The sequence below is a fragment of the Saccopteryx bilineata genome, chromosome 6 (assembly GCF_036850765.1).
Source record: "Saccopteryx bilineata isolate mSacBil1 chromosome 6, mSacBil1_pri_phased_curated, whole genome shotgun sequence".
NCBI classification, from domain to species: domain Eukaryota; kingdom Metazoa; phylum Chordata; class Mammalia; order Chiroptera; family Emballonuridae; genus Saccopteryx; species Saccopteryx bilineata.
The window spans coordinates 116683932-116699854 of record NC_089495.1 but is presented as its reverse complement, the minus strand read 5'-3'; the positions used below and the strand labels follow the sequence as shown (position 1 = coordinate 116699854).

General features: G+C 34.3%; 1 protein-coding gene across 2 annotated transcripts in view; it reads right to left on the bottom strand.

The window, feature by feature from the left end:
- The window catches only part of NBEA (neurobeachin), a 740071-nt gene that overhangs the window by 517927 nt on the left and 206221 nt on the right, over positions 1 to 15923 (bottom strand). For both annotated transcript variants that reach the window (XM_066236595.1, XM_066236597.1), the window contains exon 30: positions 1397 to 1835. In XM_066236595.1, the coding sequence (XP_066092692.1) occupies positions 1397 to 1835 (439 nt within the window). The remainder of the gene's footprint in view (positions 1 to 1396; positions 1836 to 15923) is intronic.

Below are 15923 nucleotides of genomic sequence, written 5' to 3'. Positions count from 1 at the left end.
TGAACATCCAAATTTTAATACAAACTATTTAAAAGAAAATATCTTTCAATATTTATAGACTCTTCTCTTTTTAGCTTTTTAAATTTTTTGACATTTAATGCATTTTACCTTACATGGCAAATATTTGCAAACATTTTTATCTTATTACTTATAAGTTATTAGAAGACAAATATTTTATTCATCTTTGTATCCTACATAATGACTAATGCCTTTTATATTTTCACAATAGACTTTCAAGAAACATCTGTAGGACACTGATTAAAAGTTTAAATAATATTTATATAAAAAAACGATAGTTCATTCTAACTAAAAATGGCTTTACTGCCATACCGCTATCCCTAAACACCAAAAATTACCTCTAATGGAGACAAAGCAGTTTGACTAGTGTAAAAAAAACAAAAAACAATATGGAAAAATATTATATTTTGACTACAGGGTGGGACAAATGTAGATTTATAGTTGTGAGTATGCAAAACACAAATTATTTTCTTATATTATTATTTATTTAACACTGTATTGTTTTCCATACAAATAACTATAAACCTATTTTTGTCCCACCTTGTATTTATTTTGACATTACATGTTAAGAAACATTTGATTTCCTAACTTGATATTTGCAATCTAAAAAAAAAAACTGCTCGGCAATCACTTAACAGACATATTTACATTCGTTTTATAGGAAAAAGCATTTTGAACATGCAGAAGATTAAAAAAATGGTGTGTAAACATAATTTGGAATATGCAACAATCCCAATATCAAAGTTAAGTAATATTGTTAGCCCTAATAACTATCATAAAATACAGATGGGGCCATTTAGAACCCTAAAATGACTTTCAGCAATATTTACTTTCAAATACAAGCCTCAAAATACGGCTTTTGCACAGATAAATCCCATAAGGAAAATATCACACATTTAAAAAACATTTCCATATATCTGTGTTTAAAACTCAAATTTGAACTTTATTACTTAAAGCAGGCTATACTATTCAACAATTATTATAGTGCTCAGTAATTTTATATTGGAATTCCAGAATCAGACTAGATCTTGGAGAAATCTAGCCTATCCCCTCCCATTTATACACATGAAACAATTAAGTCCAAAAAGATGAAATGACTTCCCCAGTGTAGTCACTTGATGATCGATTATAATCAGAATCTGAGTTTCTCTATTTCCAACTCAATGTGACATCCTTCATGTCAAACTGAATTCTCTTTTTTGAGCCGTATTACCATGATACTACTATGAGATCAATCAAGTTGACCTGTCACTTAGATAGTCTTTGCAGTAAGAATCTACTTTAATAGTGTTTTTGTGACCCTCTAATATTTTTAAATTAATAGACTCAATGTCCCTTCCATGTCCAGAGCACCGTGAATGGTCAGGTCTGCACCTACCTGTCAAAGGAATGAAACTGCACGGGGAGGATGGCGTGTGCTTCTCTCCTCAGGGCTGGGTCTGGGTATGGGATGGGCTCGGGACCACATTCTGCAATTTCAACTGGAGCAGCCACAAGACTTTTCAGTATTTCCTTGACGTTGATGCCTTTGGTCTGACTGATGCTCGATATGGATGGTGCGGGCTTCAACATTTTGCTGGGGCTCTCAGTTAAGCTTTCTTGAGATTTTTTCACTTCTGACGACAAAGTAGACAGCAGCTCGCTCATGGCGTCAGGGCCATGGCCAGGCTCTAATTCTGCACCGTTCAAGATGCTGGCTACTTGCTCTTCTCCAATTCCTGAATCTGTTTGAGGAATGGTGTTCTCTAGCTGAATCTCTTCACCAGGGGTTGGCGTTTCTTTTTCCTTTATAGCATCTGGAAATGCAGCAGGTGTCTCTGTAATGAAAGAAAATGGTTAAAACAAAAAGCTTAAGTGGAAACCCAGTATTTTTAATAAAATATTTTCACATATTTGAGGAAATTAAACATGTAATAAATAATCTGTTATCTGGACATGTATGACACAACTGGGTTAAAACATATTCATATGTAACTGTCATTCTGATCAGTAACCATCAACAGAACCCTGTTTTGCTTATAAATCATCTGGCATTTCAAAATCAATGGCTTTAAAACACAAAGAAATAGTTCTTACCCAAATTTTCAGAGCAGCTTATAAATAATTATTATACAGTTCCCCTTTTATCCTTACCTTGTTAGCTAAAAACATGAGATTTTTATACTTCTCTAACATTGCCCTTAAAAATGTCATTTTTATATATCTTATGGTATTTCAGTAACCAATAAATCTAACTGAAATATATATAAGCTAGTTAAAGACATCATTTTAAGTTTCCATGCACATAATATATAAACCTCTGAAGAGTAAATCGTAAAAAGCATGTCAAATGATTAGTTCAAAATGACAGTTTAATAAAAAAACAATGCCGCTCAAGAATTTGGCCTACATGAGACTTTAAGAATAATTATTTCAGAATACTCATTTTAATGAATAAATATAAATTTCAACTTATGATAACATAATTGAAAAAATATAGGTATGAAATATATGTATAACTCTGCCAATTAAATTAGATTTAAAAAACACCTTTAAACAATTAAATTCACATGAAATCTCATTATAGAATAGTTAATATTATAAAGTTCACCATATAATAAAGTTATCAACTTGTACATGATGTTAAAAAGTTTAATCTACAGTATGATGGAGATGATGAAAGATCTTAATGAAGTCATGTTGAAAAATAATATGATACTACATGTAAACTTTTTGCAATTTGGCATTAAAGTAGATACCTAGTAAATATTTGCTCTTTAGAACTAAAGTCTTCATATTACTTAATGTTCTTAATATACAATATTTATTCAAAGTGACTAATATATACATTTCTCACATTCAGTGTTATATTTCTCTACATATTTATTATAGGTATTAGTTTTGATAGGTACATGTCTGATTAGATGTTAAAATTGAAAGAAGAAAATATTAATTAGTATAATAATGATAATATTCAAACAGTGGATGACCAACACGAAAAATAGGACAGACTTCTCCTTTGTTGATCCCAAGACTAAACACTGAAATAACTTCACAAAAGTTTTCAGAAGACAAATCATTTCAATAATACTACTGGTGCAGCACTACAGAAGGGAAAAGTTAAGATAACATTTTACCTTCTTTCTAAAACCTTGTGGCAAAGATTAAGACTTAGAATAATGCCTTTAGGAATAAATAGCAAGAGAAGGAATCAAGATGCTTATAGAATACCTAGCAAATGAAAGAGAATAGTGTGGCCCTGGCTGGTTGGCTCAGCAGTAGAGCGTTGGCCTGGCATATGGAAGTCCTAGGTTCAAATCCTGGTCAGGGCACATAGGAGAAGCGCCCATCTGCTTCTCCACCCTTCTCCCATCCTTCCTCTCTGTCTCCCTCTCTCGCTCCAACAGCCAAGGCTCCATTGGAGCAAAGTTGTCCTGGGCACCGAGGACAGCTCCATGGCCTCTGCCTAAGGTGCTAGAATGGCTCTGGCCACAATGGAGCTATGCCCTAGATGGGCAGAGCATCGCTCCCTGTTGGGCATGCCGGGAGGATCCCGGTCAGACACATGCAGGAATCCGTCTGTCTGTCTTCTGGCTTGTAACTTCAAAAAAAAAAAAATACAAAAAAATCCCCCAAAACAAAAAAAAGATTAGTGTGATGCCACTAATTGAGGAAGGAAGCAAAAGAGGAATGTATTTGTTCAGGGAAATAATGAATTTTGAACCAATTAAGTCTGCATGATCTCTGAGATATCTATACCTGTAGTCAAGATCAATACAGCCATTTATTTTGGAATCACTTAAACTGAGGTGCTAGGCAGAGACAGGCCGTTGGATGCCAGATGCCTCTTTTCCTTACTGTGTTTCATTGAACCTAATTGAGTTCATCTAATACATTTTGGGGAAATTATGGGGTTAATTCAGCAAATGACATGATTTCTACCTCATTTATCACATTCCTTCCTCCAAAACTCCTGTTTTACAGGTATTTATGAAGTGTTTACCTATTAAATTTTCATAGTGCTAATCTATTTTCCAAACTATCTAAATGAGGAATAACATAAAAGGAACATTCAGCTCCTTTTTAGTATAGCACTAAAAATTATATTGACTAATTAATTCATTATATAATACTAAGAAAACTATAGAATTTTAAATAAAATATTAAAATCTGCACAATACAACCATGTAAACTTTGTTTACATGAAATCCAAAAATGCCAACTTACATAAAATTAAACTAAATTCCAAAGGAAAATAAAAAGATTTAAAAATGATTATTAAATTTCATTCTACACAAAAGAATGCAATGCCTTGAGTAATTATTTGCAATTAATTATGATTCAAACTTTGTTTGCTATGCTAAATGTTTGAAAAGAATACTTCAGAAATTCAATATTATTACCAAAAAATATGCCCATAATAGACAAATTTTAATTCAAAGAAAAAAGAGCCAAGAAGGTACTTCCAATTGATGCTTTGATTATGCTGTATAGATGTCTGAATTTATCCTACTTGGAAAACATTAGGCTCCAGGACTGCACAATAATGATTTCTTCAGCAAACTGACAGCTGTTGGTTGGGGAGGGGAGTGTGCTGGGTGAGAGATGTGGAGGGACTAAGCAGAAAGGGGAAAGAAAAAAAAACTCATAGACATGGACAACATTGAGGTGACTGTGGGGAGAGGGAGGAGAGGAGGAGTTGGAGGAGGGTATGGGGCGATAAGTGGTTAAGTAACAGAGACTTGTCTTGCGGTGGTGAACACACAATACAGTGTACAGATAATGTGGTATATAAAACTGTGCACCTGAAACCTGTATAATTTTGTTAACCAGTGTCATCTCAATAAATTCAATGAAAAGGAAAAAAAATTGGGGACATTTTCATACCAATATTTCTTCAAATATTCTTTCTGTCTTTTCTCCTTCTCTTCTCTTCCAGAACTCCCATATATGTGTGTTGGTTAACTTGATGGTACTTCATAGGTGTCTGAGGCTCCCTTCACTTGTTGTTACTCTTTTTCATTCTGTATTTCAATATGATCATTGCAATAAAAATTTCTTCAAGTATGGTGATTCTTTCTTCTGCCAACTCAAACCTTTGTCAAGTCCCTCTAATGAATTTTACCTTTTAGTTACTAAATTTCAACTGCTAAATTTCTTCTTGGTTCTCATATGATTAATTCTTTGTTTTTATTTTAATTTTTATTTTGAAATTAAATTTAATAGGGTGACATTGATTAACAAGAGTACATAGATTTCAGGTGAACGTCTCTATGGCATTTGAACTGTTGATTGCATTGTATGCCCATAAGTTAAATCATATTCTGTCACTGTGTATTTGTCCCTCTTTATTCCTCTCTCCTAACCCTTCCCCCTCCCTCTGGTAACCATTTCACTTATCTACGTCCATGAGTCTCAGTTTTATGTCCCACCAATGTGATATATATATTTGTCCTTTCTACTCTTCTTCTCCTTGCCCCACTATCCCTTAACTTTATCTATGTCCATGATCTCAGTTTTAATATCCCACCTATGTGTGAAATCATATAGGTCTTAGCTTTTTCTGATTTACTTATTTCACTTAGTACAATATTCTCAGTCTATCCATTTGTCATAAGTGACAATATATCATCATTTCTATGGCTAAGTAGTATTCCATTGTATATATATATGTACCACATCTTCTTTATCCAATCCTCTACTGAGGACACTTTGGTTGTTTCATATCTTGACTACTATGTTATTAATTCTTTAGAAATGGTTTTCTTTAATTATTTGAGCATATGTAAAATAAGTAGTTGAAAGCAACTGTTTAGTAAGTCCAACATCAGGGCCTTCTAAGGGATACTTTCTATTACCTGTTCTTTTCTCACTTTGTGTGTCAGCCATACTTTACTGTTTCTTTGCATGGTTTATAATTTTTTGTTGTTAAAAATTATACATTTAAAATATATGATGTGCCAATCCTGGAAATCTGACTCCTCCAACGTGGTTCATTGGCGCTCTGTAACTCTTTTGAATGAAGTCTATAAAATCTATATTCCTGTCACCTGCAGCCACTGAAGTCCCTACTCAGCCCTGCCGTCAGCTAACAATTGGAAGGAGACTGCCTTCAATGTCTTGAACCAGTAAGATTGTTACTCATTGCCAGAAGATCTATGTAATATGTTAAGGCATATTTTCAACACATCCTATTTACATCTCTCTCTTACCCTTCATTTCCTGTTTACACAAGGCCTAAAGGTCAGCTAGAGGTAAGTGACTGGCCTACTCAGGTCCTTCCTGGACATAAGTAAAGCCCCAGGAATATGGATGTCTCATTCTCAGAGCTTGCTTTTAAGTTTTTTTGGTAAGGCAATGCCACAGCTGGTATTGCCACCACAGGCAGCTTCAATATTAAAAAAAAATATTGCTGATAATTATTTCAGTGAATAACTTGGAAACAGGGCTTTACACATAAAGTAATCTCTATTACTTCAAATAACAAGCCCAGTGAATAGAGCTTAGCCCAAGGGAGCTGCCAGATAGGTCCAATAGCGACCACGCTCTAAAACAGGACTTTCTAAAACCTCTAAACTTAGTTGGCCTCCTTTCAGCACCGACGAGACTGCTGGTTTGCACAGCTACCGTGGTTGTCTGGCAGCTGGCTTTCAAGGTTACTGTACTTGGGGAGAGGTGGATAGCAAGAGGGCCAGTTAAGTCACCACAAAGCTTGCTACTCTCATTAAGATTCTGCAGTTCTTCATGATTTAACAAACTGGATTGCTGCAAGCCAGATTACTTTCCAGAACTCTGAAACAGGGATTTTTACAATTTTTGGAGTACTTTTTTGGAGTTCCTTACTCTGCTCTTCCAGAAGTCCTACCTCTAAGTGATGTTTAAGCTCCAAATTTTAGTATAGGTCCAATCTGTATATTTTAAATAAAATATCAAAGAGAAATTAGAAAATATTCACATATACATGTTTGCCTTTCTCTTGACTTAGCTTCTTTGTACTTCCTTTTTCTCTTCAAGTAAAAAAAATATGTCACACATTTCTGTAATGTAATGGAGACAAGTAATAACACGTAATAAATGCCAACACGCATGCCTAAAACTTTTTTTAAATTGCAGAAACACAAACAAACAAATATGGTATAACACTGTTAGTATCAATTAGGTACAACACAAATTGCATCTTATAGATGATTAAGAGTGTCTGCATTGAAATTAAGACTGTTTTACTTTCAATCAAAACTTATTCATGTTTTGTGATGTAGGATGAGCCATTTAACTTTTTCAGCCCTATTCTTTTATCGGTAAAATGAGCACAATCGTAGTTCATATATTATATAGTTGTTGTGATGACTAAAGAACATAATTCATGAGTAGTATCTAGTATAAAAGTAATGCTAGTATGTTTTGTACTTGTTGCTATCATTACAGATTTTACTGTTATCATCATTGCCATCACCACCACCATAATAATATCCCATTAGAAAATAACAGAGCCCATCTACTCTATCAGTTTATTCTCTCTTCATTTTTATTTATTTTTTTAATAATTTTATTTTTAATGGGGCGACATCAATAAATCAGGATACATATATTCAAAGATAACAAGTCCAGGTTATCTTTGTCGTTCACTTATGTTGCATACCCACCACCCAAAGTCAGATTGTCCTCTGTCACCTTCTATCTAGTTTTCTTTGTGCCCCTCCCCCTCCCCCTTTCCCTCTCCCTCTCCCCCCTCCCCCCGTAACCACCACACTCTTATTAATGTCTCTTAGTTTCACTTTTATGTCCCACCTACGTATGGAATAATGCAGTTCCTGGTTTTTTCTGATTTACTTATTTCACTTCGTATAATGTTATCAAGATCCCACCATTTTGCTGTAAATGATCCGATGTCATCATTTCTTATGGCTGAGTAGTATTCCATAGTGTATATGTGCCACATCTTCTTTATCTAGTCATCTATTGACGGGCTTTTTGGTTGTTTCCATGTCCTGGCCACTGTGAACAATGCTGCAATAAACATGGGGCTGCATGTGTCTTTACGTATCAATGTTTCTGAGTTTTTGGGGTATATACCCAGTAGAGGGATTGCTGGGTCATAAGGTAATTCTATTTTCAGTTTTCTGAGGAACCACCATACTTTCTTCCATAATGGTTGTACTACTTTACATTCCCACCAACAGTGAATAAGGGTTCCTTTTTCTTCACAGCCTCTCCAACATTTACTATTACCTGTCTTGTTAATAATAGCTGATCTAACAGGTGTGAGGTGGTATCTCATTGCAGTTTTGATTTGCATTTCTCTAATAACTAAAGAAGATGAGCATCTTTTCATATATCTGTTGGCCATTTGTATTTCTTCCTGGGAGAAGTGTCTGTTCATGTCCTCTTCCCATTTTTTTTATTGGATTGTTTGTTTGTTGTTGAGTTTTATGAGTTTTGTATATTTTGGATATTAGGCCCTTATCTGAGCTGTTGTTTGAAAATACCATTTCCCATTTACTTGGCTTTCTGTTTATTTTATCAGTTTCTCTTGCTGAGCAAAAACTTCTTAGTCTGATGTAGTCCCATTCATTAATTTTTGTCTTCACTTCTCTTGCCATTGGAGTCAAATTCATAAAATGCTCTTTAAAACCCAGGTCCATGAGTTTAGTACCTATGTCTTCTTCTATGTACTTTATTGTTTCAGGTCTTATGTTTAGATCTTTGATCCATTTTGAGTTCATTTTAGTACAGGGGGACAGAATGTAGTCCAGTTTCATTCTTTTACATGTGGCTTTCCAGTTTTCCCAGCACCATTTATTGAAGAGGCTTTCTTTTCTCCATTGTGTGTTCTTGGCCCCTTTATCAAAAATTATTTGACTATATATATGTGGTTTTATTTCTGGGTTTTCTGTTCTGTTCCATTGGTCTGAGTGTCTATTTTTCTGCCAATACCATGCTGTTTTGATTGTCGTGGCCCTCTCTCTTTATTTTTAATTTGTCTCTTTTTCTGTAATGTTGGCCCATTTACCTGCAGACCAATATATCCTACCCTTTAAAAATGATCTCTCACCCACCACCCCTTGTAAGACTAGCCCTTGAGATACTTTGGGTAATTCTCCTTTTCTGAAGGAAGTATGTCATAATGACAATATCATGGGAAGGTAATCAAATTGATCAAAATTCCAATTTGAACTCCACAATTTACTACTTCTCCATGTTGTTTGAATAAATAAATTATGTTTTCAGAGTTGTAGAAACTGAACTTGGAAAATGTAGATATTAAGTATGCTGTGAGGATTATGAACTTGTTAGGCTATCACTTGTATTGTCCTGGCTAGATTCAGCTTTCCAAAGACTTAGATTTCCACAGACACCCCAAATTACCAGATCTTGATGTCTATTTCCTTCTTCAGGTTAGTCAATTTTTCAGCTAGTATTACTTCAAATAATATTTTTCTCTCTTTTCCCTCTGAGAGGCCTATAATAAAAATATTCTGGTTGATGGTGTCGTATAAACCTCAAAAGCTGTCTCAATTTTTCTGAATTCACTTTTCTTTTTGGTGGTTCAGTGAGTGAGTTCCACTGCCGTCTCTTCAAGGCGATGGATCCTTTCACCTGCACCATACAGAGTGCTGTTCAACCTCTACAGTGCAACTTTCAGGTCAATTATCGCATTCTTCAGCTCTGTCACTTCTGACTTGCTTATTTTTCATGTTCTTTGTTGAAATTCCCACTGTGTTTATCTATACTTTTTTCCAGTTCAGTGAGCACTTTTATGACCAACAATTTGAACTTTTTATCAGGTAAATTACTTACCTCTCTTTCATTAAGGTTTTTTTCCAGAGGTTTTATCTTATTCTTTCATTTGGAACACATTCCTCCCTTTCTTCATTTTGCTTGACTCTCTGTGTTGGTTTCTATACCACCACCTCTTCCAGTGTTAAAGAAGTGGCTTCCTATAGAAGACACACCTTGTCCTCAGCCCTGCCCCAAAATTCTCATATATTAAACCTTTGTGCTTATATAAGCAGCAAAATCCATGCTCGATTTCTGATCTAAAGAACTGTGAGGTGTTAAATTTGTGTTGTTTTGGGACAATAAGTCTGTGATAATTGGATATATCAGTAACAGAACACAAATATAATACACCTCTGCTTAGTTTACAGACCAGAACCTTCATACAGGTTACAGGCCCTATGTAAATTGACTCTCGCCTATCTAAACTCATGGAATATTTCTTCTTTCCTTGATTCTTTTTCACCACCATATGTTCCCAAAATATGCCGTGGAATTTCTCAGAACTTGTGTTTACCTTTTCAGGAATATGTTTCCAATGTCCCCTTTTATTCCCAAGCTAACTGAACTCATCCTTGGGTTCCCAGCTAAATGTCACTTCCAATGCCTTTCCCAAGCCCAAATTAAATTGGGTTTCCTTTTCTGTACTTTCTCATAATAGCCTGTAATTTTATTTTTTAGAATATCACATAGCTTGCGATGGTATCTTTAAGTGTATGGTTTCTAAAAGTGTGCCTCCTTCGCTAGAATTTTAGTTTCCTGAGGATAGGGACTTCTTGCACACTATTATATATCCCCAGTACCTGGGATGTAATAGGGAAGCATTCAGTTAATCAACAAATATATAATAAAGGAATTGTAAAGTAAATAGAAAGAAGGGCAAAATTAGATGAAAGAGAAAGAGGGAGGGAAGGAGGGAGGGAGTAGGGAAGGGGAGAGGGAGGGAGGGAGGGAAAGGGGAGCGAGGGAGGGGATAGAAAGAAAAAGAGAGAAAAAATAAGAGAGAGAGAAAGAAAAAAAGAAAGAAAAAAAAAGAAAAAAAAGAAGAGTCTTTTTTGGTATTTTTAGTAATATTAAAAACAGACACTTAGAAGTTTAAAGAAATATCTGCTATGAATAAGTGGGCATAATTTTCACCAGTAAATAACTGAAAAATATATTCACTATACAATAAAAATTCTATAGTATATTAATGGTTGTGTTATAGCAGTGGACCCCAACCTTTTTTGGGCCACGGACTGGTTTAATGTCAGAAAATATTTTCACAAACCGGCCTTTAGGGTGGGATGGATAAATGTATCACGTGACCGAGACAAGCGTCAACAGTGAGTCTGAGATGGATGTAACAGAGGGAATCTGGTCATTTAAAAAAAATAAAACACTGTCAGACTTAAATATAAATAAAACGGAAATACTGTAAGTTACTTATTCTTTCTCTGCAGACTGGTACCAAATGGCCCATGGACCGATACCGGTCCACGGCCTGGGGGTTGGGGACCACTGTGTTATAGAGAATCTATAAAATAAACTATAATGCACACACATAATAGATAATAATGGACCTATTCCAAATAACCTCAAAAGCAAGATAAAATTAAAATAACATACTTGCAATACTGAAAACCTTACTGTTAGCTTATAAGAATATAAAAATTTAATAAATATTAATTTCATTTTTAAGTATGTAACAAATAAAAACTGAGCAGTAAAAATATTTGTGTATAAATTATTGGTCTATCTTTTTTCTTTTTCTTTTTGTATTATTTCTGAAGTGAGAAGTGGAGAGGCAGAGAGATAGACTCCCACAGGCGCCCAACCGGATCCACTCAGCTTGCCTATTAGGGAACGATGTTCTCCCTATTTGGGGCAACTGGAGCCATTCTAGAACTTGAGGCAGAGGCCATAGAGCCATCCTCATTGCCCGGGTCAACTTTAGCTCCAGTGGAGACTTGGCTGCAGGAGGGGAAGAGAGAGAGAAAAAGGAGAGTTGGAAGGGTAAAGAAGCAGATGGGCTTGTGTCCTGGCCGAGAATTGAACTAGGGACATACATATGTTGGGCAATGTTCTACTACTGAGCCAACTGGCCAGGGCCTATCATTTTTTCTATAAGATGCAGTTCTGAAGTAACATTACTAGATTCGGATTATGGATCTTTTTATGTAAAGTACACATTTATATTTTCATTTTCAAAATTTTTCTCAATTTGCAAATTATGGTATATTTTTGTTTCAATATAAACTTACTTGAATACTGGTAGATTTAAATAAAATTTAAAATTGTCTTATTTGTACTGTATACTGTCTTCCTTTTATTAGCTGATTGGTATTTCTACATTTTTTCCATTACTCTCATATATTACTTTAATTGATCTGTAAGACCTTTTTATTGAGGCTATTCACTTTTATCATGTAAATGTAAAATTTTTTCTGTGTGCATTTGTTCTTTTATTTTGTTAATATATTTAGACTTGTAGTATATAAAACTTTTATTGAGTCATATATTTTACTTGATAACTTCAGCCTTTGATGTTATCATTTATACATCTTTTCTTATACTATATAAATAAATACTAATTTTAATTTCTTAAATTGTGCTGTTTCATTTTTATCTTTAAATTTTAATATATGTGATTTATTTTGCATATTATAAAATAAGGATATAAATTAATTTTTTCAAATGGATACCCCATTTGGTAAATTCCACAGCATTTGCCAAATGATACTTCCTCTTCCATTTAATTATACAAATTTTGTTTATAATAAAAAACATACAAATTTCAGTCAATTTATAGATTTTATGTATATGTCTATTCTTGTAACAATACCACATTATCTCAATTATCGTAATTCCTGTGTTAATCCTTTTCCCTGTTCATAAATTGTTAAACAAAAAATATAACATCTTTATTTGTAAGTTCATTAACTATTGACTTTCATCTTATTTAACCTACAGTGACATAGTTAACACAAAGTTTCTCCAGTGTCTACGATAAGTTATCAATGTAAGTGTCTTGGTCTGGTTTCAGTATATATTTTATGGCGATCATCAATACTTAGCTTTTAAAAAAATTGTGCAGCTTTCTCACCAACTTACTCACTAGCTTACCAAATATTTACTATGGCTACTTCTGAGTACCAAGGGAAGATGAAATGGCCTACCTTATTGAGGTATACATTATAGTTAAACAATGAAAGAAATAAATGAATTGCATCACTGCAAGAAAATAAAGAAAGGCTGTCAGGACAGAGAACAGGGTGCTAGGTGAGGAAGCTGCTCAGCTACATTGGTCAGGGAAGACTTCTGGGAGGAGGCAATGTTTAGGCACGCACATGAAGAATGAACAAGCACCAATCATACAAATATAGGGAACAGAGGGAGTCAAAATCAGGAAGAAATAGAAAGATCACAAGGCAGGAAAGTGCTTGGAATGATTAAAGGACAAAAAGGTTATTTTATGAGTTTAAGTTAGAAAAGCGTTCGGCAATCAGATTATTCAACACCCATGTGATATTTTCTCTAATTCTAGTAAAAAAAAGCTCAGTCAAATGGGACAAAAATCTCATTTATATCTTAAAATAAAAAGCAGCAAAACTATAAAAAAAGAATGAATATAAGTAAAAGTGGTAAGAAAACCATTGTGGAAGCAGTTGTAGTAAGCAATGTAAATATGAACTGAAGTAGTCTTGCCACTTTACATTTACACATTTGAACTCTGTCCCAAGATTAGAGAGAGCCTTTAGAAAGAAAAATTATTTTATTATATTTGTTACATTACATATTATAAAATATGTATTGTATAAAGGACATTAAATATAAAATACATTTCATTACATTACTCTGTAAATTCGATATTAGTGTTATTTTAAGCTACTTCATCAATTACTAGACTTAAATGACTAGAGACAAGCAATGAAGAAACTGGCACTACTCGAGGAAGGGCTAAGACCTTGAAAAGAGTGACAATCAAAGATTAAAAGGAGAAGCCAGAGAGCTAGTACTGAAATTTTTTAAAAGGTCAATAATGAGCTGAAAAAAGGGACTGAAGAGTAAAAGAGTTAAAGAGTAGACCAAATCAGGGCTTTTTAAACTGTGAAGAAAAAAAAAATTAAAGTAACATAAAATAAAAACACAAATGTTATTATCTCATTCCAGGACATAAAACTACATTTCAGTAAGTATAATCTGAACAAAGATAACATTGGGAAAAAGAAAGTAATTGCAAAAACTCCCCATGTTGTTCCCTGAAAGTGTGTGTACACAAATGTTTTTATACTTCTCAATTTTTCATTACACATCTGTTGGGCAGATAAAATATATTATGCTCACTTTGTTAAGGATGCCGTCGCCCAGGTGATATTAATGTGTGTTGGTGGCGGGCAGGATCATTGTAGCCTGGGGCTTGGTTTTGGGATTAAGCCTCTCCCACCTGTTTTGATGTGGGGTGGTACAATCCAATCATGCCTCAGAGAAGTGACTTTGTATTAGAGACTTCCCTATTTTGTATATTGGATTAGAGGTTGTGAAGCTACACTATAAAATAGGGGCAGAACGGGGGCTTGCCCTCTTGGTTCCTGAGATTATCATTAGAAGAGAGAGCAGAGGAGAGCAGAGAAAGGCCACGTGGAGGAGGCCAGGAGAAGCAGCCAAGATGGTGGAGTGCTGAGTGAGATGCCAGTTTGTGTAGTTTGTATCTGGGATAAGGAAGGAGATGGGGAACAGAGGTGAATAAGTCTGGTGAGCTAGAAACCTTTGATTCTAGGAAACTCGGATAAGTCAGTAGCTTTGTGAGCACTGAATGTGACTGGATTTTGGAGCCCAGTGTGTATTTTTACTTGCCCACCGGGTGCAAGCTAGAATTAAAGACTATGGCCCACCAGTTTTTGGCTCCACTGTTTCTTTGCCGACTGTCCGAATCCAATGCGAACCTGCATGGGCCGGGCGGCTGTGATGGTGGCCCTGGCCGTGGCTGCTGGCTTTACAACATCATAACTACACAAAAAGTTTTAAGCATGGAGTGGTTCCCCAAAAGGAATGACTATGTAAACATTTTGAACAAATTTTGAGAGTATAAATATTTTAAGTTTATAATGTGACCATGAGCTTTATGCTTGTTAAATTAATTTAATCCAAGTTGAACTGACATTAATAATATTACTCAAGAAAATAACATATAGCTAAACTGTTTTTTATTAATAACATGCCAAGTAGAGGAAGCAGTGTCACAGAAGTATGTTCATAAAATTAAAACTCAGGAGCTCAGAATATTTATTTTAAATTTTTATCCAAAATAAAAGTAAGAATGTTATATCTTCAAAATGTACCATCAATGTTCAATACTCAGTTCCTGTAATATAACCTGTGTAGTTATAATCAAACACAAATGTATTCACTGAAAAGAAACAGTTCAAGTTCTATTAATTTCTTATATATGAATCTTCTTTAACCAAAAATAAAACACAAAACATTCTATCAAATACACAAAGTGAGAAGAGATAATTTCCCAAAAATGAACGAAATCATGTGTATTCTTCAAGATCAAGATAGTTCATTATTATTAAATAAAACAAGTCATAGAATTATATATTTCCAAGATTCTAACTTTGATTTTTTTTCCTCTGATACTTTCTGCCAGGAAAAAAAGAGAAAAATACAAAACAAAACAAAAAAACGTGTTGCAATCCTTCTTTGGGAGTACTGTTTGCATTAAATATATTTTACATGTCTGACAAAAAAGCCAGTCCTACAAATATTTAAAGAGTAAGATTCACTGTTTTGTTCTCTTTGAAAACATGAAGATGTGTTTTTATTTTAGTGATGACAGTTCCACATCAATAGGGGTTTCCTCTCTAACAGCACAGCAGGCAATGTTACTTATAATCAGCTTCCATATTATCACCAAATAAAGAGAAATAAAGAGAATGATAGCAAACTTATCACATTAACCTAAATGCACTCCTAAATTTTATTACACCTATAGCCTACTGTGCAGTTCAGCTAAAATTGTTTTTATAAAATTTTCTTGATAAAGTAGTCCACTGATACTCTGATGCAGGCTCCTTAATCTGCAATATTTCACAGTCACTACAGTTAAACCTTTGGAATATGCATCTAGACCAGTGGTCCCCAACCTTTTTTGGGCCACGGACCGG